At 36.8% G+C, this 25,523-nt stretch overlaps 1 protein-coding gene across 1 annotated transcript in view; it reads left to right on the top strand.

Annotated features, from left to right (window-relative positions):
* Positions 1-25,523, top strand: part of LOC126191167 (pre-mRNA-splicing factor ATP-dependent RNA helicase DHX16) — a 121,235-nt gene that overhangs the window by 75,603 nt on the left and 20,109 nt on the right. Inside the window, exons 10-14 of the mRNA XM_049931940.1 lie at positions 1,368-1,654; positions 5,061-5,201; positions 7,444-7,662; positions 9,412-9,542; positions 17,701-18,025. Of these exons, the coding sequence (XP_049787897.1) occupies positions 1,368-1,654; positions 5,061-5,201; positions 7,444-7,662; positions 9,412-9,542; positions 17,701-18,025 (1,103 nt within the window). The remainder of the gene's footprint in view (positions 1-1,367; positions 1,655-5,060; positions 5,202-7,443; positions 7,663-9,411; positions 9,543-17,700; positions 18,026-25,523) is intronic.

Raw genomic sequence — 25,523 nt, 5'->3', positions numbered from 1 at the left:
ACGAAATTTTGATGCCTTTTGGAGTATCCTCTGATGCCCTGTTTCTTTTATGGTGTAGTGTAAGCTCTCTTAGTGCTTTATACACACGAACATGCGGGCTTCCTACACCACTGCAGTTGCACGCGCACAATAATTCGTTTTTGGCGCTCTCTGGCAACTGGTAAATCGAACCTATAACTAACAGTATTGCGAACGGTGGTTAGAGAAGCGTTACTTTCAAAGTAAATTTCTTTTTACGCAAGATGAATTATGTTACGTGTGTGAAAGTGGGATGGATATCTAAATCACAGAGCGTTCGAAACTGAACAGTTTGAGGACCAGCCACTTCAAGAATTTCGAGCCGAGGCATTTATGTCACAATTTTAAATTTACTGGCACATTTGTGTGATGTATCTTAAAGTATATCACACCAAAAAAAGACCAATATTACACGTGAAAGCTTAGCTTTTCTTGTAGATATACGGTACTGTGTACATTAATGTAAACCGTTAACTTTTCCTCTTGTGTGTTCGCGCTATGTAACCAGTAATCTTGCTAGTGGCTGACTATAACACGTGCCCTATGCTCTGAATAGCTGCTGTCATCGGCTGGCGAGATCCCGTGGCTTGAGATATGACTCGCTTACAAAAGGACATCACAACCTCGGTTGCAACGCTCCGGAAACTAACAAGCTGTGTTTGGTGTAATTCGAATTTATACTTTCGTAATACGAAAATATGCAGCGTACATGTTGCTGCAAATCAAAGGTCTTTCCAAAACTTCTCTGCTCCGGCTTTTCTTTTTTTTCCGGGAAGTTCTACGCGATTATATAATACGTTAACCATTCAAAGGATTGATAAGTTTTACAGTTCCGAGGGAACTTTTTCTGTGCTAAGTGACAGTAGGCCACCCGGGAAAAAGCATATTTTTTAAACGAGATATCCGGGAGAAATCCGGGAATAATCCGGGATTTTTTTTTCCTTGTCCCTGTATACACCCTGTTATTATAATAGATCAAAGCATTTCAGTGCCTCAGTATGCATGATAATGTACTTCTAGGTCACACCTCTTCCTCTTCTGGACACACATTGTTCACTATATCTGTGTCACTTAGCTGCTCAAATTCAACTGCATAGTTATCACTATTTAATCACATGTGGATGTTTTCATCATACACAGCTTCGCAACCAGAAATTTGTATTTTAAATGAAAATATCCATTCTAATTTGACAGTTTAGGTTCTCTTCCCGCCTCCCATCGAACATTACATGGATTATATTCAAGCTGTTTAATCCACACCTTGTTCATCGGGAGCTTACTGTGTTGTGTTTTTGATAATTACCCTTTTTTTCTGGTTCATGCTAGTTATACATTTATTGTTTTTACAGGAAGGCGATTTCCAGTGGACATATACTATACGAAAGCTCCGGAGGCAGACTATATAGATGCATGTGTTGTATCGATACTGCAGATACATGCTACACAACCACTTGGAGATATCTTGGTTTTTTTAACAGGACAAGATGAAATTGAAACTTGTCAGGAACTGCTTCAAGAGAGAACAAGGAGGCTAGGTTCCAAAATAAAGGAACTGATTATATTACCTGTATATGCTAATCTGCCTAGTGATATGCAGGCAAAAATATTTCAACCGACACCACCAGGTGCTCGCAAGGTATGTATAGCATGTTATGTTGTTGTTGTTGTTGTTTTTTGCTAATGTAACTGTTGGTTTTTATTTCTGTTGTATGTCACTATCTTATCCAGAAATCAGACTGCCTGTGCAAACTATACATGGTATATCGGAAATACTTCTACAAAGTGGGGTAGGGTTTCTTGCACCAAAACAAGAAAACATTTCCATGTAAAAGTATGACCAGAGACAACCATCATTTTTGTGTTATTAATGAAAGTTTTCATTCAATTATGAAACAAAATTGCTGCCCATTACTTATTCACGGGAGGCAAAATTTCTAATATTGCTAATAGACACATGTAAAAGTACATGACGCCCTATTAACTTTCAGAACTATTAGTTCCATCTTCTGAGGGGAAAGAGAGATAGATTAGAGAAGGTTAAAAAGAAAGAGCAGATCACTTTCATCCAGGAAGAGAGTTACTAAGCTGTTATATGGATGGAGACAGACAGAAATGATTTTAGGGCAGAGGGTGGGGGATCAGAAAGAGTAGGAGGTCAATCATAAGACATTGGTAAGCACTATCTCACCTTCAGTCCTAAGATGATAAAGGCAGAGTGAGAAGTAAAGCTAAATTAAGAGGAAGAGAATTAAAATGAGTATGGTATGCAGTGAAGAAAACAAGAATAGGGAATGAAGAGTGGAGAAGGAAGATTAAAAGTAAAATATCTATAAAGAAGATATTAAATAAGACATAATAAATGAAAAATATAATGATAAAGAAGTGGGGAGTGGGATCGTGTTATTAATGGAAATTAAGTCCAAGGTCTTACTCCAAACTCGTCCCTACTTCAGATGGTCCGTTCTCGTGCTGGTGTGAGTGATCAGGGGCTGTTAGTTCGAAGTGCTATTATTGTGTTGTACCAGTAAACCCTGGTTTCTTTACAGAATTGAATGATCATGTATAAAACAGTTTCAGAATTTTGATTAAATATTTGATGTTAAACATGTATGCAAGAAAAAGTTTAGAAAAGGTTGGAAATTATGTTTAAAGTTTGTTGGAAGGCACTAAGTGCTCTCATTATCAAACACTGGATGAGTGTAGGCTGGGTGATTTGTGCTAGATTTTAAGTAGAAGCTAATTTTTCATGCATCTAAAAGTTTATGACATCAATCTCGTGAACTGTGTATCATAAAATAATTTTGCAGGTACATCAGTGATATATGTGTATACTGTCTACAAAATGTGAAATAGTTCGTAGTAAAGAAATAATAAATTAAAGTATGTAGCCTGATGCTAAAGTCGCATGAATGAAAATTTAGCAAGCGATAAGCTTTTTTCCTTTAATCCTTTTTTTGTAAAGTTTGTTGGAAGTCACTAAGTGCACTCATTCTCAGATACTGGATGAATACACGCTAGGTATGTGTGTGCCATGAGTTCTGCTGCCATAAGACATATACTCAGTTTCTAATTTGATATTTGTCTTACTATGTTAAACCTATAACATAACATTATACCTCTTAAGGGGGGTAGGATGTCAAACAGGCCGCCTTGGAGCAGGAGAGATGCCACAGGACATTTTAATTTCCACTGTCTATACTTTTACGAATAAATTCATAAAACTTTGTCAGCATGACCAGGAAGGATTCAGGATTCACAATCATAGCAGTGGAAGTTAAAAAAAAAGTACAATTTTTTTTTTTTTTTTTTTTCCCCCCTTACATGTGAAAGTTCATCATTTTTTCACTTCTGTTGGCTGCGTTTGTTGCTATAGGTACACGTTTCTTTGTAAGTAAGAGAGATTCTTTGATAAATTTTGCACAACATACAAACCATACTTACATATATCTAAAAACAAAGATGATGTGACTTACCAAACGAAAGCGCTGGCAGGTCGATAGACATACAAACACACACACAAAATTCAAGCTTTCGCAACCAACGGTTGCTTCATCAGGAAAGAGGGAAGGAGAGGGAAAGACGAAAGGATGTGGGTTTTAAGGGAGAGGGTAAGGAGTCATTCCAATCCCGGGAGTGGAAAGACTTACCTTAGGGGGAAAAAACGACAGGTATACACTCGCAGACATTTGTAAAGGCAAAGAGTTTCGGCAGAGATGTCAGTCGAGGCAGAAGTACAGAGGCAAAGATGTTGAAAGACAGGTGAGATATGAGCGGCGGCAACTTGAAATTAGCGGAGGTTGAGGCCTGGCGGATAACGAGAAGAGAGGATATACTGAAGGGCAAGTTCCCATCTCCGGAGTTCTGACAGGTTGGTGTTAGTGGGAAGTATCTATAGAAATTATTTAATTTATGAAAAAAATGAATGTGCTATTACATTTTAAACTTCATGCTTAGAAAAAACTCAAATTTTATAGTTAATTATCTCAATTTTTACCACAGTTTTTAATAGATTTGGAAAATTCTAGAGTTTCATACAGCTGTTAGTAAGGTTTGTATGCTGTGCAAAATTCATCGAAGGATCTCCCTCACTTATGAAGAAAAGTGTACCTATAGCAGCAAATGCAGCCAATGGTAAGTGAACGAAAGGTGAAATACAAATGTAAAACAAATAAACTATTTTCTTATATTTTTGAGCTTCCACCGCTATAAGGGTAAATCCTGAATCCTCTCTGGTCTTCCTGACAAAGTTTTATGAATTTGTTTTTAAAAGTATAGACAGTGGAAATTGAAAATTCCTGTGGTGTCTCTCCTGCTCCAAGTCGTCTCATTTGATGTCCTACCCCCCTTAATGAATTAATTATGACAGCATTTTAAATTTTTGAATTCTGTCAATAATTATATGAACTACAGAAAATTGAATTTTTTGCCCCCTAGAAGCCACTTGCAACTGGGACTGGGTTACTATGCCGCAGGTTAGTCACTTACAAGTTTGAGTTGTTGTTTTTTTTTTTTTGGGGGGGGGGGGGTATGGTAGACCTGGGGCTATGGAGTACTTTTAATATTTTGGAAGACAAAGGGTGACTTGTGAGTAGCTATAAAAAACATTCCTGTTCTGACCCTGTTAAAAACCTGCATCTTATTGACTTTTAAATTATTTTCTGGAAAGGAAAGCACCTGATAAAACTATATTGTTTCCATATGGGACCTGTTTCCCCTGGGGATGAGTGCCCTTGGTCACTTAGTTATGTAGATACTTTTATTTTATTTGTGTCTATTGGCATTACTAAACATTTTGCCTCCTGAAGTTATGTACATTCCATCCCATAATTTGATTGTTAATTAAGTTTATATTGTCACACCCAACATCATATTTTTCCAGGTAGTAAGTCATATTTGTGCCAGATATTGTTGACACTACCCCAGGAATTCCAAAATTATGCTTACATGCCACAGCTTCCAACCTCAATTGTTACTAATAAAATAGTTCTCACAAACATTTATTTTTGTACGTATAGAGTGTAACAATTATCTTTTGTTTTCAGGTTGTGTTAGCAACAAACATTGCAGAAACTTCTCTAACTATCGACAATATTATTTATGTTATTGATCCTGGATTTTGTAAGCAAAACAATTTTAATTCAAGAACTGGGATGGAATCATTGATCATTGTCCCAATATCAAAGGTAAACATGCACTACCATAACTTTATCTGTATATTCAAGTTTGTGATGTGCTTGGGCTATAATTTTACTTAGGAAGTACGACTCCCAAATGCGGGTATTTTAAAGTAGTAAGTGCAAATTTTATGTACTTGTGCATTAGTTTTTCTTAAAAATACTTTACTTGCACAAGTAATTTACTTTGACAATCTTTCCCCTTTTCAAGAAAATTTAACAACCTAGATTGCATTCAGTACTATTTATTCTTGATGATTGGTTTCAATAGTTAAGACTGTCATCTACTAATCTTTAAAAACTTGTTGTATGTCCTTTTTTGTTATTACTGTGTCAGACATGCCATTTTGACATTATAGTGAGTAGCATATAGCAGATTCCACACAGGTTTGTTAAAAATAAAAACAGATTTATCACAAATGAAAACAATACAGTTAAAAAGCACCTTTTGTAACAAGGGATGTCTACACATGTAACATTCCACTAATGCTTGTTGGATGTTGCATTGCATAACAGTGCACATTTGCACATTTGTTTATGTTTACATGATGATTTAAATATGTCGTGTATCCTTATTCTCTTAAGAACACAGTTCAACTGACTGACAGTGCCTACTACAATCAGCTACAGGACATCAGGCCTTCTCAAACCAAGTTTGTCTTCTACTGAACCTAGAAGAGCTCTGAGAACTTCATATTTCATCAGTAATCTTACTATTTTCAAACAAACACTGTCAACATATGGCAAGGTTACCATTCCTCCATGTTCTTCACTTTCTTCCGGCAACAATTTTCCTCATAATCTCAGAATGTCTATAATAAGAGACAGAACTTTTTCCTTCAAAAGCAGCCACTGAAAGGCAAATTTCATTCTAACTGTAATTTTCATGTGGACATAAAAAAAAAAATAAGAAAAAGGTTTTCATGTGTGTGCTGTTTGTATTATTTGCAATAAACAATAGATCGTGTTTAAATGATTTTTTCTCAAAGGACATGTCCATTTTCTAACTAAACCACCCACATGTAAAAGCAGTTCTGATTTTTATAGAACTGAGTAAAGGAGACCAATCATCAAATAGTGGAAGTGTTTTATCAACAACTCGGTGCTTCTACTGTTTGGTGTGTGGTATTCTTTACTTCTAAACTATTTACATTCTACCACAACTTTCCTTACTATATTTACATTCTGATTTTTGCCACCCAGCATGTAGCATTTGGAATATCTTGAAAAATATCTTGTTGTGTGGGTTTCAGTCATAACTAAACACACAATTTGGGTCTGTTGGGTGGAAACTGGATCCAATTTACTGTCATTTCTCAGCTGCTGCTACAAACTAGGATGTAATCTTATCTTAATCGAGACTAATTTGAGATGGCTCTGTGAATTGCATTTTAGACAATATTTTGTTGATGAAATGAATCAAAATTGCTTCTTATTTTTTTTATTTATCACCATTTAAAAAACCATGTGAGCTGTCCTTTTTTTCCTGATTCCCAGCTGACCTCAAAAGAAAAAAAAATATCAGATGCAGTGACTCATAGCAGGTACACTTAATATGTAAAACAGTGGTCATATGAGAAAAATTCAACAATAAAATAAATACTTGCAGTTTAGTTGATAAAATTTTATACACAATTTAATCATTGCTGTGTTCTTTATTTTTAAAATGATGAATCTGTAGAAAGATGTTATTTTATACTCCCCTCTTCCCCCCCCCTTTCTCTCTCTCTCTCTCTCTCTCTCTCTCTCTCTCTCTCTCTCTCACTCACACACACACACACACACACACACACACACACACACACACACACACACACACACACACACAAAATATTCATTGATCAGTTGGTATAGGAAACTTACCATCTACAATCTATTTTTTATGAACAGGTAGTAATTCTCCCAAATGTGTGTAAAGCACTGACTAAGGAATGATTAATAATATCTCATTACATTGATTTCCTTCACCACTGTTGTCATATGAAGGGAAACTTCAATGACATTTTCATTATTGAAATGACTAAACATTTTCTGTTGTATTTCTTTATAACCCTGTTTTGTGGAAATGTAATGTTAGAAAATTATTACTCGTTACTTCTAGATAATTATTTCATAATTGTGTTTTTTATCAGTATTTCTGAAAAATTGTGTTTGTTATGTTAGTGAAGCATATATTTATGTTGTGTTGAAACATTACAATCTTAGTACAGTTTCTAATAATTAAAAGAGGGTTAGTTGGTTTATTTTTCAGGCATCAGCTAATCAACGTGCAGGCCGTGCTGGTCGTGTGGCAGCTGGCAAGTGTTTCCGACTATATACGGCATGGGCATACAAACATGAGCTGGAAGACAATACAATCCCTGAAATACAAAGGATCAACCTGGGGAATGCAGTCCTGACTCTGAAGGCCTTAGGCATTAATGACCTGTTGCATTTTGATTTCCTTGATCCACCGCCTCATGAGACTTTGGTAAGCACAGTGCTTAACTATTATGCTGTATGCTTAGAAGATGAGTGAGAGCATATTAGAAATTATTATTATTATTATTATTCATTAACGTGATTAACTGAGGAAAAAACAAAACAAAAAAGAGGTGTAGAAAGAAAAAATCTAGGAGTGGTGCAGCTTAAATTGGATTAGCCTATTTTTGAAATAAATCCCATGGAATTTATAAACTAAGTACATTAAATATATAGTATTGTAACAGCTTTGTTTTTCTTTATGCCACCCAGTTTACATTACAATATTTGACAGTGAGAAGACAAGTGTCCCTGTGCCATCCATTTGAACAGCAATATTTGGAGCATTTGACTGACATACAGATTACAAGATTTGGTCATATATCTAGCTTGTGCTGCTTTTTAATATTTCCTTCATTACTTTCATCATATGAAAGAAAACTGTGAAAGGGTGAGAGGGTGTGGTGAAGGGTAGCAAAAATCGGTCTGAGCTTAGAATTTGTAGTGATGTAAGATGGAGGAAAGGAGTTGGAACAACATTCACTGCATTATTGCATATTTTCATCTTTCTTTATTCAGTGTTTAGAATGACTTTTGCTGCCCTTTGACAGGTGTATGTCTTATCTCCCTTCTCCCCAGTTTCATTGTGGCTGATGAAGGAACTACTTTATGATTCTGAAAGAGATGCAGTTGTGTTTTAGATTTGTTTGTCTCTCTGACTTGCTTCAGTTGCTCATATTTGGTTGCTAGTAAATAGGTACTACTACTACTCTCTCTCTCTTATCTTTTATTAATATTTATTTTTTACTTCAATTGTAATTTACTACTGTTTCAAGTGTCAAACATTCATTTTTGGATCATTAACATTGAATCTGAATACTTACCTTAATCTGGAATGCATAAAGTAATACTGCCATATGTTTCAGTTCTCTGTCATAGTTTGTTCATAGGTCAGAGATTATGTGTGGTAATTACTCTTTTTTGAAGGAGATAAGTATAAGCTAAGCACTAAATGAAAAAAAATCATGTTCTGACTACTACTTGTCAGTAGTTAGCAAAGAAGAAAATAAAGTGAAACATATAAGTACTTTATTATCAGTAATAATTTGGTATATGCTGATAAGTCACTTTGTGAAGTCATACCATTGCTGGGATTAATGAAATCACATAGAAGAAGACTTTATATCTTTGTAGTCAGAAGAGAAATAAGTAATATTTTTGACATGTATATTTGAAAGGCTTTACTTTGTTTCTCTTATTCCTCCCCTACGCTCTGTCAAGGAGTATGGGACTTCATTATCATCATCATCATCATCATCATCATCATCATCATATATAGGTGTTAGAATCAGCATTCGTAATAATTTTGATAGTGTTGTCTTCTAATGACTGAATTTCAGTTCATATCTTCAGTGACTGATCTGTTGTATCAAGTTGTAGAAATAAATTAAGATCTGTTTACACCATGTTGTTTTATGCATAGATGTATCTTACAGATTTCTTATTGAACTTCACTTTATACCATATGCAAATGACACTGAAAGTCTGCAGAGGAGTCACAAACAAGAATACATAGTTTAGATTTATTTTTATTTATGTACATTTCACTTAAGATAAAAATGAGACATGAAATGTGTTCCTACAAATTAAAACATTATAAGAAATGCATGGAAGAAGTACCAAGATGTGATTGTTTCTGTGTAAACATCATGTAACTTTAACCATAGTATTCATAGTGATGTTCTGAAACATGTTTTAGGTGTTGGCATTAGAGCAGCTCTATGCATTGGGAGCTTTAAATCATCATGGGGAACTTACAAAGCTTGGCCGAAGAATGGCAGAATTTCCAGTTGATCCCATGATGGCCAAAATGATTCTCGCTTCAGAAAAGTAAGTGAAAATGCATGCTCTACTACTTATTTGAAAACTGATAACACAGTGTAAATTCTTTATTCAAGATTGAGTGAATAGGTATTTCTGAAATATTTGGCTACTTGTGTGACCCACAGCAAATAAACAGTAGCAAAATTTGTAGTTTCTAGAGCAAAGACTTCATGTTCGGGACAAAAAAAAAACCCAAAAAATATTGTATGGATGTCTACACAGATGACAGGTGCAACAGAATAATGAATCATTTGGATTCCCTTAACAGAAACATTCAAAAATTTTAATAATTAATAATGACTTATTTAATTGATTTTTTTCTAAATTATGGGATCAACTCTTCTAGAGTATGTGGTAGTGTTGATGGATAAATGTTGTCCGTAATGAAACCTCCAGAAAAAAATCACAGGATGTTAAATCTGGTGACTTTGGAGGCCAGCTGAGAAGTGCTAAGTTGCTAGAGAGAGCTTGCCCTGTCATGTTGAAAAATGAAGTTTTCCTTGTTCAGCTTCAGAAACAACCAAGGGACTGTGGTATTTATAAACACTGTCACATCAGTAGATGGGCCTATGTGTCATTCTTGTGGTGGCAGTGGCAGTGCTGGTGGCGCACTCTGCTGGAGCAAGCTGCAGGTACGTTATGAAATGTATCTCTGACCTTTCTCCGTACTTATATTTGGACTGGGTGGGGAATAGGAATCACTGTCAGATACTAAGTTTAATCATCTGGAGGCAGCTTGATGGAGGAGTCATCCAGAGATTAGAGGTTCTGAGCATGTTTTTGCCCTTCAGATGGCAAAACTTTCCATAAAGGTGGAAGAATCAACAATCGCCAAAGGCATGAGGATTTAGAAGACAATGGAAACCACTGCAGTAAAGACAAATAATGTGAGATCAAGACGGTATGCAGATGGACCAGGCTCTTCTCCTGATGTAGCCGAAACCTTTAGAGTTCCCCAATCATACTGTCGTCATTGGCGGTGACTTTATTCATCCAACAATTAAGTGGGAAAATAAGTTTTGTTACTAGTGGGCATGATAAGACATCCTTTGAAACATTACTAAATGCCTTCTCTGAAAACTACCTAGAACAGATAGGTAGGAACCACACTCCTGGTGAAATGTATTGGATCTAATGGCAGCAAATAAATATGACCTCTTTCAGGATGCCCACATTGCAACTGGTATCAGTGACCATGATGTGGTTGTGGCAACAATGATTACCAAAGTACAAAGGACAACTAAACCAAGCAGAAAAATATATATGTTCAGTAAACTAGATAAAAAATCTGTAGTGTCATATCTCAAAGAGGAACTTGATACTTTCAGCACAAGGCAGGAACATGTAGAGGGATTATGGCTCAAGTGTAAAAGAATATTTGACCGTACTCTAGATATATATGTACGCAGTAGAACAGTCCATAATGGAAGCCACTGTAAAGAAACCTCTAAAGAAACAGAGATTACTGCAGAATAGGTGTAAAACAAAGCATAGGGCTATAGGTAGTGAAATTCTGAATGAAACGAGTTTGGCTGTGAAGAGAGCAATGCGTGGTGCCTTCAAGGACTACTGTAGCAGAATATTGTGAAATGATCTTTCTCAGAACCCAGACATATTCTGATTGTATGTAAAGACTGTTAATGGCAACAAAGTTAGTGTCAAGTCCCTAGCAAATGAGATAGGAACTGAAGTTGAGGATAGCGAAACAAAAGCTGTAATGCTTAACTCCATTTTCAAATGTTCCTTTACAAAGGAAAACCCAGGAGAATTGATTGCCCCAATTTAATCCTTGTACCCCTGAAAAGATTAATGAATAAGTATTTGTGTCAGTGGTGTTGAGAAACAACTGAAATCATTAAAATGAAGAACGCTGTGGAGCCTGATGGAATTCCTGTCAGATTCTGTACTGAATTTGTGTCTGAGTTAGTCCTCTTGTAACTATAATCTACCATGCATCCCCTGCATAAAAAATCGTGCCCAGTTCTTGGAAAAAGGCACAGGTCTCACCCGTCTACAAGAAGGGTAGTGGAAGTGACCCATAAAACTTATCATCCAATATCCTTGACATCAGTTTGTTATAGTATCTCACAATATATTCTTAGCCCAAACATATGAACATAATGACCTCCTCAATGTCAACCGGCAAAAATTCTGAAAATTTCGACATGTGAAACCCAATTTGTACTTTTCTCACATGACATACTCAAAGCTAACCAATATGAATTCTGAAAAAATAGATCATGTGAAAGCCAACTCACACTTTTCTCACATGACATACTGAAAGCTTTGGATCAAGGAGATCAGATAGACGCAGTATTTCTTGATTTCCGAAAAGAATTTGAATCAGTACCTCATCTATGCTTATAGACAAAAGTTTGATCATATGGGATATCAAGTGAAATTTGTGACTGGATTCAGGACCTGGATGGAGAGTTGTCATCAGATCTAGAAGTAACTTGGAGTGTATCCCAGGGAAGTGTGTTTAGATCCTTGCTCTTTATTTTGTATATTAATGACCTTGCAGATAATGTTAATAGTAACGTCAGGCTTTTTGCAGATGATGCAATTATCTATAATGAAATACTATCTGAAAGAAGCTGCACAAATATTCAGTCAATGCTTGATAAGATTTCAAAGTAGTGCTGAGGTTGCAACTTGCTTTAAATTTTCAGAAATGTAAAATTTTGCACATCACAAAATGAAAAAAACGTAGTATCTTATGTCTATTATACCGATGAGTGACTGTTGTAATTGGTCAACTCATACAAATACCTGAGTGTAACATACTGTAGGAATATGAAATGGAGTAATCACATAGGCTCAGTCATGAGTAAAGCAGGCAGTAGACTTCAGTTTATTGGTAGAATACTGGGGAAGTGCAGTGTAGAAAGGAGATTAATTAAAAATCTCTCGTGTCAGCCATTGTAGAATATTGCTCTAGTATGTGGGACCCTTACTAAATAGGACTGAGAGGGGATATCGAACATATACAGAGAAGGGCGGGATGAGTGGTCACAGGTTTGTTTAATCTGTGGGAGAGTGTCACAGAGATACTGAAGAACTGAATTGGAAGACGCTTGAAGATAGATGTAAATTATCCTGATGAAGTCTGTTAACAAAGTAAACCCTAATAACCACCGGTGCAGAGTTGTACGTACCCTCTGCCATGCACCTCATGGTGGTTTACAGAGAATAGATGTAGATGTAAATGTATCCACAGGAAACGTGATCTGCAACCAAAAAAGTGTTGTGATGATCTATCTATTCCCAGAAGACGTAGTTCCCCACTCTGATCTCCAGAAGCAGAATGCAGAGGTGACCATGTGGAAAAGATTGAAAAATCAATGAAAAGATTGCATTTTACGAATCAAAGCATGTAGTATCAGAAGCCTTGATGTGATAAGAAAACTAGTAAACCTACAAAGAGAAATTGAAATGTAAATGTAGCGGGTGGTCAGTGAAGTGAAATGGGAAGAAGCTAAAGATTATATGGGAATGCAGGTTTGCACAGTGAATTTCATTGGTGAATTTTGGTCATGAGCCAATTTGTGACATCATTTTGTTGCAGTGCTTCAATTATTATTTTACTCATTATCATCAGGTGAAGTCTTCACCTGAAGATGACCATTAGGAAATTCAGTGAAACATTGAGACACCATGACACAGCTGTTACGGTGAAGCAGTTTCATCAAACATAAATGTTTCTGTTAAGTTAAATTTAGGATAATATGAGGTATGTCCACAAAGTAAGTTCTGTTCGGTTATATAAAACGAACGTGTGCAGATACAGAAGAAACATTTATTGTACAAAAATCTACAACTGTTAAACTACTGTTCTAGGTAGTATCCGAAATTTTGTAGGCACTTGTCATAGGTTGGCACAAGTTTTTGTATGCCTTCTTCATAGAAGGTTGCCACCTGTGTATTCAACCATGTGGTAACATGTTCTTTCAGCTCGCCATCATCGTTGAAGTGTTGACCACCAAGGACAGATTTTAGGTGTAAGAAGAGATGAAAGTCACTAGGAGCAAGGTCTGGGCTGTACGGAGGATGATCAAACGCATCCCAGTGGAATTCCCGTAAGAGTTGTTTGGTCACATTCGCCATGTGAGGTCGGGCATTATCATGGAAAAAAACACCTTTTGACAGTATTCTTTGACACTTGTTCTGTATTGTGCGGCACAATTTCTTAATGGTCTCACAGTAACAATGTGCATTGATTGTTTGGCCTTGTGGTATGAAATCAGTCAGAAAAATGCCTTTTCTATCCCAGAAAGCGGTGCACATGACTTTTTGAGGTGTCAAGATTTGTTTAGGCTTAACCTTCGTTGGGGATGAAGTGTGCCTCCATTCCATTGATTGCCATTTTGTTACAGGGGTGTTGTGCAATACCCAAGTTTCATCCCCTGTGACTATCCAAGAAAGAAAACCATTGCCTTCTTCATTGTAGTGTGTCAAAAGCTGAAGTGCACTCTCCATCCATTGTTTTTTGTGTTTTTCAGTAAGAATTTGGGTACCCAACGTTAGCAAAGTTTTTGAAATTTCAGTTTTTCAGTAGCAAGGGCACTAAGTGTAAACTTACAGTTGTGATTAATCTTCAATTCTGTGAACTAGTTCATCAGTAACCACAGACGGGCGTCCACTTCGTTCTTCATCGAGCACTTGATGACGTCCTTCATTAAACAGTGTAACCCATCTTCTGACCATTGAATCACTCACAGCATTTTGTCCATAAACCTCACAGATTTGCTGATGAATTTCCTTTGGCTTAACTTTCTTTGCATTTAGAAAATGAATCACAGAGCTGATTTCACACATGGCGGCATTTTCAATTACGGCTGACATTATAAAGAAGTACTATAAAGCACACGTCGGCAGCAGCGATCTGAAAATGGCGTACTTGTCTTTTCCTTGAGTCAGAGTAACTGCAGCTCATGCTTGGAACTGCAGTCATAGCACTGCTGCGGATAGAAATAGAAACAAGACTTACTTTGTGGACTACCCTTGAATCAACAGCAAAGAAATTGTGGTTCACAGAAGAAATACTTCAGTGGGTTGATGAACAAAGGAAATGAAAAATATTGAGCAGAAGGAAGAAATACAGCAGCATAAATCACTTGGGAATGAAATTAACAAGAAGTGCAAGGAAGCATGGAAATCGATAGATGTGACATACATGTACAGACAAACAAATGATTAGAATGTCAGAAAGAGTGGAGGATTTATTCAAGAGGAAGAGCTTCACAAATCAATCAAATTAATAAAATGTTGGTCCAGTCCCAGCCCTTATGCAAGCAGTTATTTGATTTGGCATTGGTTGATAGCATTGTTGTGTGTCCTCCTGAGGGATATCAATCCAAAATATGTCAAATTTGCATGTTAGATTGTAAAAATCTCGAGCTGGTTGGAAACCCCTGCCCATAATCCTCTAAATGTTCTCAATTGGAGAGAGATCTGGTGACGTTGCTGGCCAAGGCAAGGTTTGGCAAGCATGGAGTCAAGCATTAGCAACTCTTGTCGGGTGTGGGCAGGCATTATCTTGCTGAAATGTAAGCCCAAGATTGCTTTCCATGAAGATCAACAAAATGGGCTGTAGAATATAGCTGATATACCATTGTGCTTTAAGGATGCCATGAACGACAATCAATGAAATGAAATGATAAGGCTCCCCAGGCCATCACTCCTGGCTGTCTGGCCGTATGGCAGGTGATGCTCAGGTTGGTATCCCACCACTGTCCAGGTGGTCACCAGAGCTCAGTTTGAAGTAGAACTTATGACTGAAGACAGTTCTACTCCAATCAGTTGGATTCGAGGCCCCAATGACCAGCAAAGTGTCTAGAGATCCCCCAGACAGCTGTAGGATACCAATGTTACTGTCACCCGCCATATGACCCAACAACCAGGAGTGATGGTCTGGGACACCATTACAGTTCATGGCAGGAACCATTTGGTTGTCATCCAAAGTGCCCTTACAGCACAGTGGTATGTTGATGATATTCTACACCCTGTTTTGCTGTTCTTCATAGCACACCATTCTGGGCTTATATTTCAGCAAGATAGTGCCAGCCCACACCTGGAGAGAGTTTCTACTGTTTGTCTTCATAATGGTGAGCTAGGTCTCTGAATCTCTTCCGAAATTGAGAACATTTTGAGCATTATGGGCAGGGCCATCCAACCAGTTCAGGATTTTTATGATCTAACAAGCCATTTCAACAGAATTTGGCACAATATCTGTAAGGAACATGTCCAACAACTACATCAATTAGTGCCAAGCTAAATAACTGCTTGCTTAAGGGCCAGAGATCGACCAACATGTTATTGACACCAACACATTATTGACCCACTTAATTTTTTAAGCTCTTTCTCTTGAATCCAATTTTTGTGAAATTGTAATCATTTTTGTCTTTACATGTACATCACATAGAGTATAAATTTCGGACAATGCAAAAGCAAAGGGTTCAACTTAAAAGTGTACAAAAGGAATTCCAGTGTTAAATACAGAGTAGGGGAATAGGTAAGTAGGAAGAGTACATTCAGGGCCTCTATGAAACGGAGAAACTGTCTGTCTGTCAGTCAGTCAACTTGGTAAAAGAAGAAATGGTTGTTGATTTGAAGGATATAGGGCATTCAGTGTTAGAACGGACTTTATGGAACTTTTGAAGTTTTCTGATTAAACAAGGCAGGAAAGATAGATAACGTTTCTGCAGAATTTCCAAAATTATTGAAGAAGGTGGCACCAATGTGATTATTCATGTTACTGTGTAGGAGCTATGAGACTGGAGGCAGTATTGGATGTATAGAATGATATCATCCACACTATCCTGAAGCAAGCACATGTAAATGAATTGAGGATCTGTTAGATGATGATCAGTTTTGACATTAGGGGAAGTATAGGTACTAGACAGGCAGTTCTGATGTTATGCTTGATAATAGAAGTAAAATTTAAGAAAAATCAAGACAATTTTGTAGGATTTGCCAACAATGAATCAATGTGTTTCCTGGTATTAAGTGGTACAAATGTTTGAAATCCTCAGAGAAATAGGTAAACAGTATAAGGAAAGACAGGTAACATACAGCATGCACAAGAACCTAGATGAAAAAAATCTTTTTCCTCTAAAATTCAACCTGCGTTTCAAGAAGCAATTACGGAAATCATATGGGTAAAAGGATATCAGTGATGAGATTCATGATGATGTTGCTGTTCTCCACGATATGAGGAGGAATTACAGGACCCATTGAGTGGGCTGAACTTTTACAGAATATAGAATATGGATTGAAAGTAAATAAAGAATGACAAAAATATTAAGGAGAAGCATAAATGATTTTACTGTCAAACTTAGCATCGAAATTGGGCACCTTCTTGCAGATGAAGTGAAGAAATTCTGCTCTTTTGGAATTAAATTAATCTGTGATTGAATAAGCGAGGAGGATATAAGTGAATATTACTATACTCTTGTTAAAGTCCCAACACATTGTTACAAGTACAAAACTTTATGAGCAGAGAGCAGAACTATTATCTTGCACTCAGATTTTCAATAACAGTCCATGTATACCAATCAGTTTCTCATACTCTGTGCAGCTTCATGGTAGCATTTTAATTTATATAAGTGTTTTGGTACTTGTACAAAATACTATTGGATCATACATTGAGGTGCCCATGGTTTAGACAACGAAAATATATGTAAAACATTCGCAGTCAAAGTCACAAGTCCCATCTACAGCTCTGCTTTACAGTGCAAAGTTACTGTACTGCTACAATGCTATAAATAATATAATGATTTAGCAGAACTCTCTCACTCGGGATAAAAAAAGTTTAAACCAAGTTACTTATGCATTATCTCTCAAAAAATATTACAGTGTTTGCAGTCCCAAACACGTAAAGCTCTTATGCCAACCAAGCCAACCTTTCACAGCATCAGTTTTATAGTGCACATTGTAACTGATGGTATTTCATTTCCTGTTGAGAACTGCCATCAGGATTTCAGGCATTCATTATCTACTCTAATGAGTTTTCATGTGTTCTAAAATGTTTTTAATTTTATACTCTTAAGCCTTCATTTGTGATCATTAAATTGTTGTAAATGTTTCTTTTTTTTGTGTCACTTGTAGTTTCTCAAATGACAGACGCTTAGTTGTATGTGATTTCTGTTCTTCTCATTTCTAGGTACAAATGCTCAGAAGAGATACTAACAATTGCTGCAATGCTCTCTGTGAATAGTGCAATCTTTTATCGGCCAAAGGACAAAATTATTCATGCAGACACAGCAAGAAAGAACTTTTTTGTACCTGGTGGAGACCACTTGACATTACTGAACATTTACAGCCAGTGGGCTGATACAGAGTTCTCAACACAGTGGTGTTATGAAAATTTTATTCAACATCGGTCATTGCGACGTGCACGAGACGTCAGGGAACAGTTGGCTGGCCTCATGCAGCGCGTTGAAATTGAACTCGTTTCAAACCCACAAGAAACTGTGAACATACGTAAAGTATGCAGTCATTTTGTGTTATTCAAATTTTATATTACTTTTACGTCTGCCAGAAACTTTGGATAATTTGTAGGTAATAACATGGTCAGTGAGAACATTATAACCAATCACATAAGCTATATTGAACAACCATAGACTTGAAACTTCCTGGCAGATTAAAACTGTGTACCGGACCGGACTCGAACTCGGGACCTTTGCCTTTCGCGGGCAAGTGCTCTACCAACTGAGCTACCCAAGCACCACTCATGCCCCATCCTCACAGCTTTACTTCCGCCAGTACCTCGCCTCCTACCTTCCAAACTTTACAGAAGCTCTCCTGTGGACCTTGCAGAACTAGCACTCCTGAAAGAAAGGAACCATAGACTTGCTAAAAGAACAGCAAATCACCACAGCTTGGATAGTAAAAGACATCAGTATGTGGTCCTCATGCAGCATGGGTAGGCATGCAGTGGAGCAACTGTTAAACAGGCAATGTCATGGATATTGTATATCATACCATTGTCATCAGTTTGATCTAACAGGAAGTGTTTACTGTGACCAGGCAACAAATTTTCATTATTCCACAATGTTTTCATGTGGACTAAAACTGTAACTGATGACCTCATATGTGTGTCATTTATGATAAACCACACATCTAGCAAGAATGATGTGCTCCAAACTACTCATGTCTTTCTCCTTCATCATTTTCTGCTGTTGTGGCACAGACTCCCACCTACACTGGTTTAATATTCTGACACGAGGATTTGGATGAAGTATAGTGAATCAGTGCCTTGCAATTTTTTAATAATTTATCCACTGTAAAACCACTTTTCATAAATATTAGTTACAGGAATGCTATAAAACCCTACAAGCTTCACCATTTCTGTTCTAATGATGTGCAGCTGCTAGCCTGCTATGACCTACATTCTGTCCACATCACTTACATTGGGAACTTTCACCGCATTCTTATGATGTGATGTTAACCAAATGATTTTTTTTTTAATCACTGGTTCCTGTGTTAAGCCATTAACATTGTATTTATGCCCTCCACACGATGTGGAAATGCACGTAAAACATAATGGGGTTGATGTAACATTCCACATGACTAGTTCATTGCAACAATTCTTTGGAAGCTCAACCACAGAAATTTGAAGAAAAGAATGACAAACATGCTGCAGGATTTATGGTGAGAAGTACTTTTATGTGGGAAAGATTTCATATACAAGTTTCAACTTGGGTTTCATTTAAAAATGGTCTTGTAGGTGAATGAAGCTGTGCCAGCCTCATGAGAGTAATGCAAAGTAAAAATCTTAAGCAACCCATTGCAGAAATGCAGTACTAAATGTCACAGCTCTATTAAAGATAGGAAAAACTAATTATTAATTGTCACACTGAAAAAGAAATGAAGTATTTTTACACTTATGAGACAACTTAAAAGGAAAGAACCTAAAGCAAAAGGAATGAAGAGGGGCAACAGGAGGCCTTCAGCAGTTTTCAAAAACAGAAAAAGTTAAGAAAAATGCTTTGAATCCTGTTTCTGTCTGCAGATTTTAGGAACATAATACAAAGAGTGTGTCTTTTTGTCAAGTTGCTACATGCTCATTTGGACCAACCTTTATTACTCCTGTTTCATCATGTACAATGTTTTGCTGTGCAAGGGCTAGTCATAAAATTTCAGTTATCGTCCCAGAAAATGAAGTTAAGCAATTTTTTTTCCATATCTACAGTTATGGTGCACATGAAAATCCTCATGCCACAGTACCATTGCATCTACATCAATACCTACATAAATGCTCCACAAGCCACCACCTGGTGCAAGGCAGAGACTAACTGGTACCACTACTAGTCGTTTCCTTTCCTGTTCCATTTGCAAATGAAAAATGGCTGTTTTTATACCTCATCCGAGCCCTAATTTCTCTTATCTTTGTGGTCCTTGCATGAAATGCACTTTGGTCGCAATATAATTGTTCTGCAGTCATCTTCAAATGGCGGTTCTCTAAATTTTCTCAATCGCGTTCTGGAAAAAGACTGTCATCTTCCCTCCAGGAATTTCCCTGTAATACTCACTTATTTATTGAACCTACTCATAAAAAAATGTGCACCCCACCTCTGAATTGGTTTGACGCTTTCGTTTAATTTGATCTGGTAAGTGTCCCAAACACTCAAGCAGTACTTAAGAATGGGTTGCACTTATGTTTTATATGTGGTCAGCTTTACAGATGAACCACACTTTCATAAGATTCTTGTAATAAACTGAAGTCAACCATTCGTCTTCCCTTCTCCAGTCCATAGGTGCTCATACCATTTCATATTGCTTTGCAGCATTATGCCAAGATATTACATCGGCATGATTGTGTCAACCAGCACATTACTAATTCAGTATTTGAACAGTACAGGATTGTTTTTTTGTACTCATCTGAATTAACTTACATTTTTCTACAATTAGAGCTAGCTGCCATACATGGCACCGACTAGAAATTTTTTCTAAGTCATCTTGCATCCTCATAGTCACTCAACTACAACTCCCTTGCGTACACCATGACATTATCATCAAACAGCCAAAGATTGCTGCTTACCCTGTCTATCAAATCATTTATGTATATGGAGAACAAGAGCAGTTGTATCACACTTCCCTGGGATATTCCTGATGATACCCTTGTCTCTGAAGAACATTCACTGTTGAGGGCAGTGGACTGGGTTCTATTATGTAACAAGTCTGAATCTCTCACATGTGTGTGAACGTATTCAATATTATTTTACCTTCATTAACAGTCTGCTGTGGGGCACCATGTCAAGCATTGTTTGGAAATCTAGGAACGTGGAATTTGCGTGGTGCCCTTCATCAACAGTTTGCAGGATATCATGTGAAAAAAGGGCAAGCTGAGTTTCACATGAGTGATGCTTTTTAAAACTGTGCTAATTTGTGGACAGAACCTTTTATTTCTCAAGGAACCTCATTCTGTTCAAAGTGAGAATATCTTCAAGAATTCTGCAGCAAACCGATGTTGACCAGATCAGATATTGGTCTGTAATTTTGCAGGTCACTTCCTATATGCATGACTCACCTGCACTTTTTTTTCAATCACTTGAGACTGTGCACTGGGCGAGAGATTCATGATAAGCGCAAGGCAATGCTGTAGAATACTCTCTGTAAAACAAAAAATTGGGGTTCCATGTGGACCTGGCAACTACTTTGTTTTCAACTCTCTACCCCAGCTGTGCCTGTTGCCACACCAGACTGGTCAATCAATGACTGGATAGAAGCCTTTTTTTTATTTATGTGATAGAGGAGCCAAAACAAAATACTGCCTATTTCCATTTCATTAGTGGATCAAGCCAATTTGTTTTGACTTACAAGTGGTGTGGTACAGTACTGTTGCATGGGGATTTTGGTGTGTACCAGATTGCAGACATGTACCTACAAACTAACAAAACTTAATTATTAAACTTTATTTTTTTCAAGGTTATAATTAAAACTTCGACTACTTCTCATAATATCTGCTTATTTAGATTTTATTTAAAATTTCTTTTACATTGAAATTGATTTCATTAATTGAATGCATGATTCCAGCAGTATCAGCCAGTATTGTTTTAGACATTACTGGCAATGAGGGAGGTGGTGTATTGGTTTGGAAGGAACAGGATTCAAGTGCCTATATGGTCGTTCATATGTAGGTTTGCATGATTTGCCTAATTTGATTAAAGCAGATTGTAGAATAGTTCGTTTAAAAAGCACAGTCAGTTTCCTTCAGCATCCTTGTTCAGTCCAAGCTTGTGCTCTGTCTCGAAATATCTCATCATCACCAGTGGACTGTTAAACCTTGCTTGTGATATTACTGTTTCATACTTTGAATGCAGCAGAACATATAATGGGCACAGTTTATGTAAGTCACATGTTATGAGTTTGCTGTGTGGAATGTTTTTCGGCCTGTCTGTAATTTCTGTTCATTTGTCTCACTAGTTCCACCAGTTTTTTGGACTGCTTGTGTATATCTGGTTCGGTTATACCTTTTGTGAATAGAAAATTAAGAAATGCTGCTTTTTACCTGTCTTATGTTAAAAGGCTTAGGCCAGTTCTGAAATCAAATCTGTATTTTCTTTTCATTAAAGAAAAAAGAAAGATCTATTTCCGATCAGTAAAATGTGACAGTAATTTGACAGTGTTTAACAATAGTTAATTAAGATCCAAAACTCAGAGAGTTTTATTTATCACTTTGATATTGTTTGATTGGTGTAGTTTATAAGAAGATATCGGGTAGTGAACTGAATATGATCTGTCAAGCAGCAATATTTATATCCTATTTTTGGTGCTTCTGCAACCGCAGTGGGAGTTAATTACAATCTCTAATGTACTTCCTTGCTGGCAAGTTCATTAGCACTGTGAATTCTGAATACTAAAAGTAGTAACATAATACTTATATAGTTCTGTTGTGGAATAAAGTTACTCAATAAATCTCATGCAAGTTACTCCACACTATAATTCTTAATTCATCCTGTATGAATTTTTCTGTTGAGTAGTAGTAGCATGTATCTCACAGAATGTCTTGCAGCCTTCTTTTATAGGATCTGGCTTCATATTAAGTATATTTTTGCCTATTAATTCATTATAAACTCTCATCACAGTATACCATGGAGTCCTTGCATATAATTTTAATTATCAAATCGGAAATATAAAATTAACTTTGGCTGCACTTACAGCTTTAAAAAAATTGATTTTCTTGAATTAATTTTACTGTGCTGTGTAAGGAGATTATAATTATGTAAGTGTGTAGAGAAAGGACAGCTAGGGGTTGTAGTTTGTGAAATAATGAGTCACAAGATTCTTTTGGATATATGGTTCACATTTATCTAACAGTTGTCTTCTGGAACTTCAGTATTTGAGATGCGTTGTTTGAACAGCCTCGGAATACTATAAATATACCATACCAAATGAAGGACTCAAATTAACTATGCTATGTTATGCATATTGATGCCAGTAGCATTTTTGGTATATGCATTGCAAATCTGAAACTGCTGAAAGTATTTGCTGGCATTCATTATGTGTGTCCCAGTTAACATTCTTGTTCAGACACAAGAATATGACCCATTAATCAGACAATCGAAAATTCAGGATGGAATGTAACAATACCAGAGAAGGAAAGTTGCTACTCACCATATAGCGGAGATGCTGAGTCGTGATAGGCTCTCCTTTCCGCTACTTACCCCCTCCTCCCTCTGCATCTTCTCTCCTGCCCTCCGTCTAAACTGCAACACTTTACTGTCGGCCACTCCCACCATACTATCCCTCCCCTTCTCCGCCCCAGCCTCTTCCTTACCTTCCACCCAGTCGCCACTCCCATCATGCACTGGTGCTGTTGCTCGCAGTGTAGTTTCAGTTCTCTGAGACTGCAGACGTGTGTGCAAGTTGCATTTGTGTGAATATGTGTGTGTGTGTGTGTGTGTGTGTGTGTGTGTGTGTGTGTACTGCTGACAAAGGCCTTAATGGCCGAAAGCTATAATTGTATGAATCTTTTTGTTGTGCCCAGTATGACCCATTAGATTGTTATGATATATTTTAATCTCTTGCAGTTTTTAATGTTTACTTTTGAATTGTTTCATGAGGATTTTTGTGATGTTCAGTTTCAACCTAGTTTGTTGGAACAATTATTCGAAGATGGTGAAGTAGGAGCTAGGAATGTTTTCGGCATCTCTGTTGCTTATTAAGGTAGATCATTTATCTGAAAACAAAATTTACATACAGTTCTGAACGTGCTTACAATATTCACCCGTTGGTCTCCCTCTACATGACCAAATTTACAATCCTTCATGCTTCATGATGTGTCCTATCAATTGATCGCTTCTCTTTTTGTCAAGTGGTGCCACAAATTTCTTTTCTCCCGAATTGTATTCAGTACTTCCTCATTAGTTATTTGACCTACCCATCTAATCTTCAGCATTCTTCTGTAGCTCCACATTTTGAAAAGCTTCTATTCTCTTGTTTTCTGAACTACTTATTGTCCACTTTTCACTTCTGTACGAGGCTACTCTCCTGACAATACCTTGAGAAAAATGCTTCCTAACACTTATATTTATATTCTATGTCAAATTTCTCTTTTTCAGAAACATTTTTCTTGCGATTGCTTGACTGGATTTTATGTCTTCTGTACTTTGATCTTTGTCAGTTATTTTGCTGCCTAAATAGCAAAATTCATTTTCTTTGTTTAGTATCTTATTTCCTAATTTAATTCCCTCAAATACCCTTATTCAATTCAGTATTATTCCAGTACTGTTATTTTTGCTAATGTTTATCTTATAATCTCTTTTTGTAACATTATGCATTCTGTTCAGCTTCTCTTCCAAGTCCCTTGCTGTCTCTGACATAACTATGATGTCATTGACAACCCTCAAAATTTTTATTTCTTCTCCCTGAATGTTAATTCTCTTTCCAAATTTCTCCTTGGTTTCCTTTTCTGCATGCTCAGTGTACAGATATATGTTATGGATAGGCTACAACTCTGTCTTACTCACTTTTCGATTACTGTATCACTTTCATGTTTTTTGTCTCTTGTAACTACAGTTTGGCTTCCATAGGAGTTGTAGATAGTCTTTCATTCCTCGTATTTTATCCTTGCAAAGAGTGTACTCCAGTCACCATTGGCAAAAGCTTTCTCAGAATCTACAAATGCTGTAGATGTAGCTTTGCCTTTCTTCAGTCTGTTTTCTAAGAGGAGTCATAGGGTCAGTGTTGTCTTGTGTGTTTCTTCATTTCTCTGTAACACAAACTGATCATTCTTGAGATTATCTTCTGCTATATTTTCCATTCTTTTGTAAATAATTTGTGTCTGTCTTTTGTAAGCATGACTTATTAAACTGATGGTTTGATAATATTCACACATGAGAGGACCTAGCTTCTTTGTACCTGGAATTATTGCAGTATTCTGGAAGTCTGAGGGTTCTTAGTCTGTTTTATGTATCTTGCGCACCAAGTTGAATAGTTTTGTCAAGAGTGGCTGTCATGAACATCTCAATCACTCTAAGTTATACTCCAAATGTCTAAGTTAAGTTTTTCAGTGCTGCAGACGGTTCTTCTCAGACTATCACATTTCCCATCTCATTTTGACCTAGTTCCTCCTCTCTTTCTCTTCTATTGCCTTCAAGTTTAATTTATTTGTAGACACCCTCTACACATTGCTTCCACCTTTCACTCTTACCTTTCTTACTTACAGCAGTAATCCCATAGTTATCTAATTCATAGATAACAAATAACAGAAGGAGTGAATGTTACCACTAATCAAATGGTTGAGGAACTGTGCTGTCGACATGAAGTCATTTTTCAGAGCTAACTTATAAAAATGCAGATGCATACACTCAGCTATGTCCTCCCGACCATGTTATCGAGGCACTGTGTTTTCAGTCTTACTTATATGTGACTGTAGACTGCACAAGGCCTCAGCCAGATTGTGCTGGGTTTTGTGTATTCTTTCTTTTATTTATTTACATTCCACTCCAGACTTGCTAGTATAATGTTAGTTTCCAGATG

The sequence above is a fragment of the Schistocerca cancellata genome, chromosome 6 (genome assembly GCF_023864275.1).
Source record: "Schistocerca cancellata isolate TAMUIC-IGC-003103 chromosome 6, iqSchCanc2.1, whole genome shotgun sequence".
Taxonomy (NCBI): Eukaryota; Metazoa; Arthropoda; class Insecta; order Orthoptera; family Acrididae; genus Schistocerca; species Schistocerca cancellata.
The sequence above is the reverse complement of the archived record's forward strand: the minus strand, read 5'-3'. Positions and strand labels throughout refer to the sequence as shown.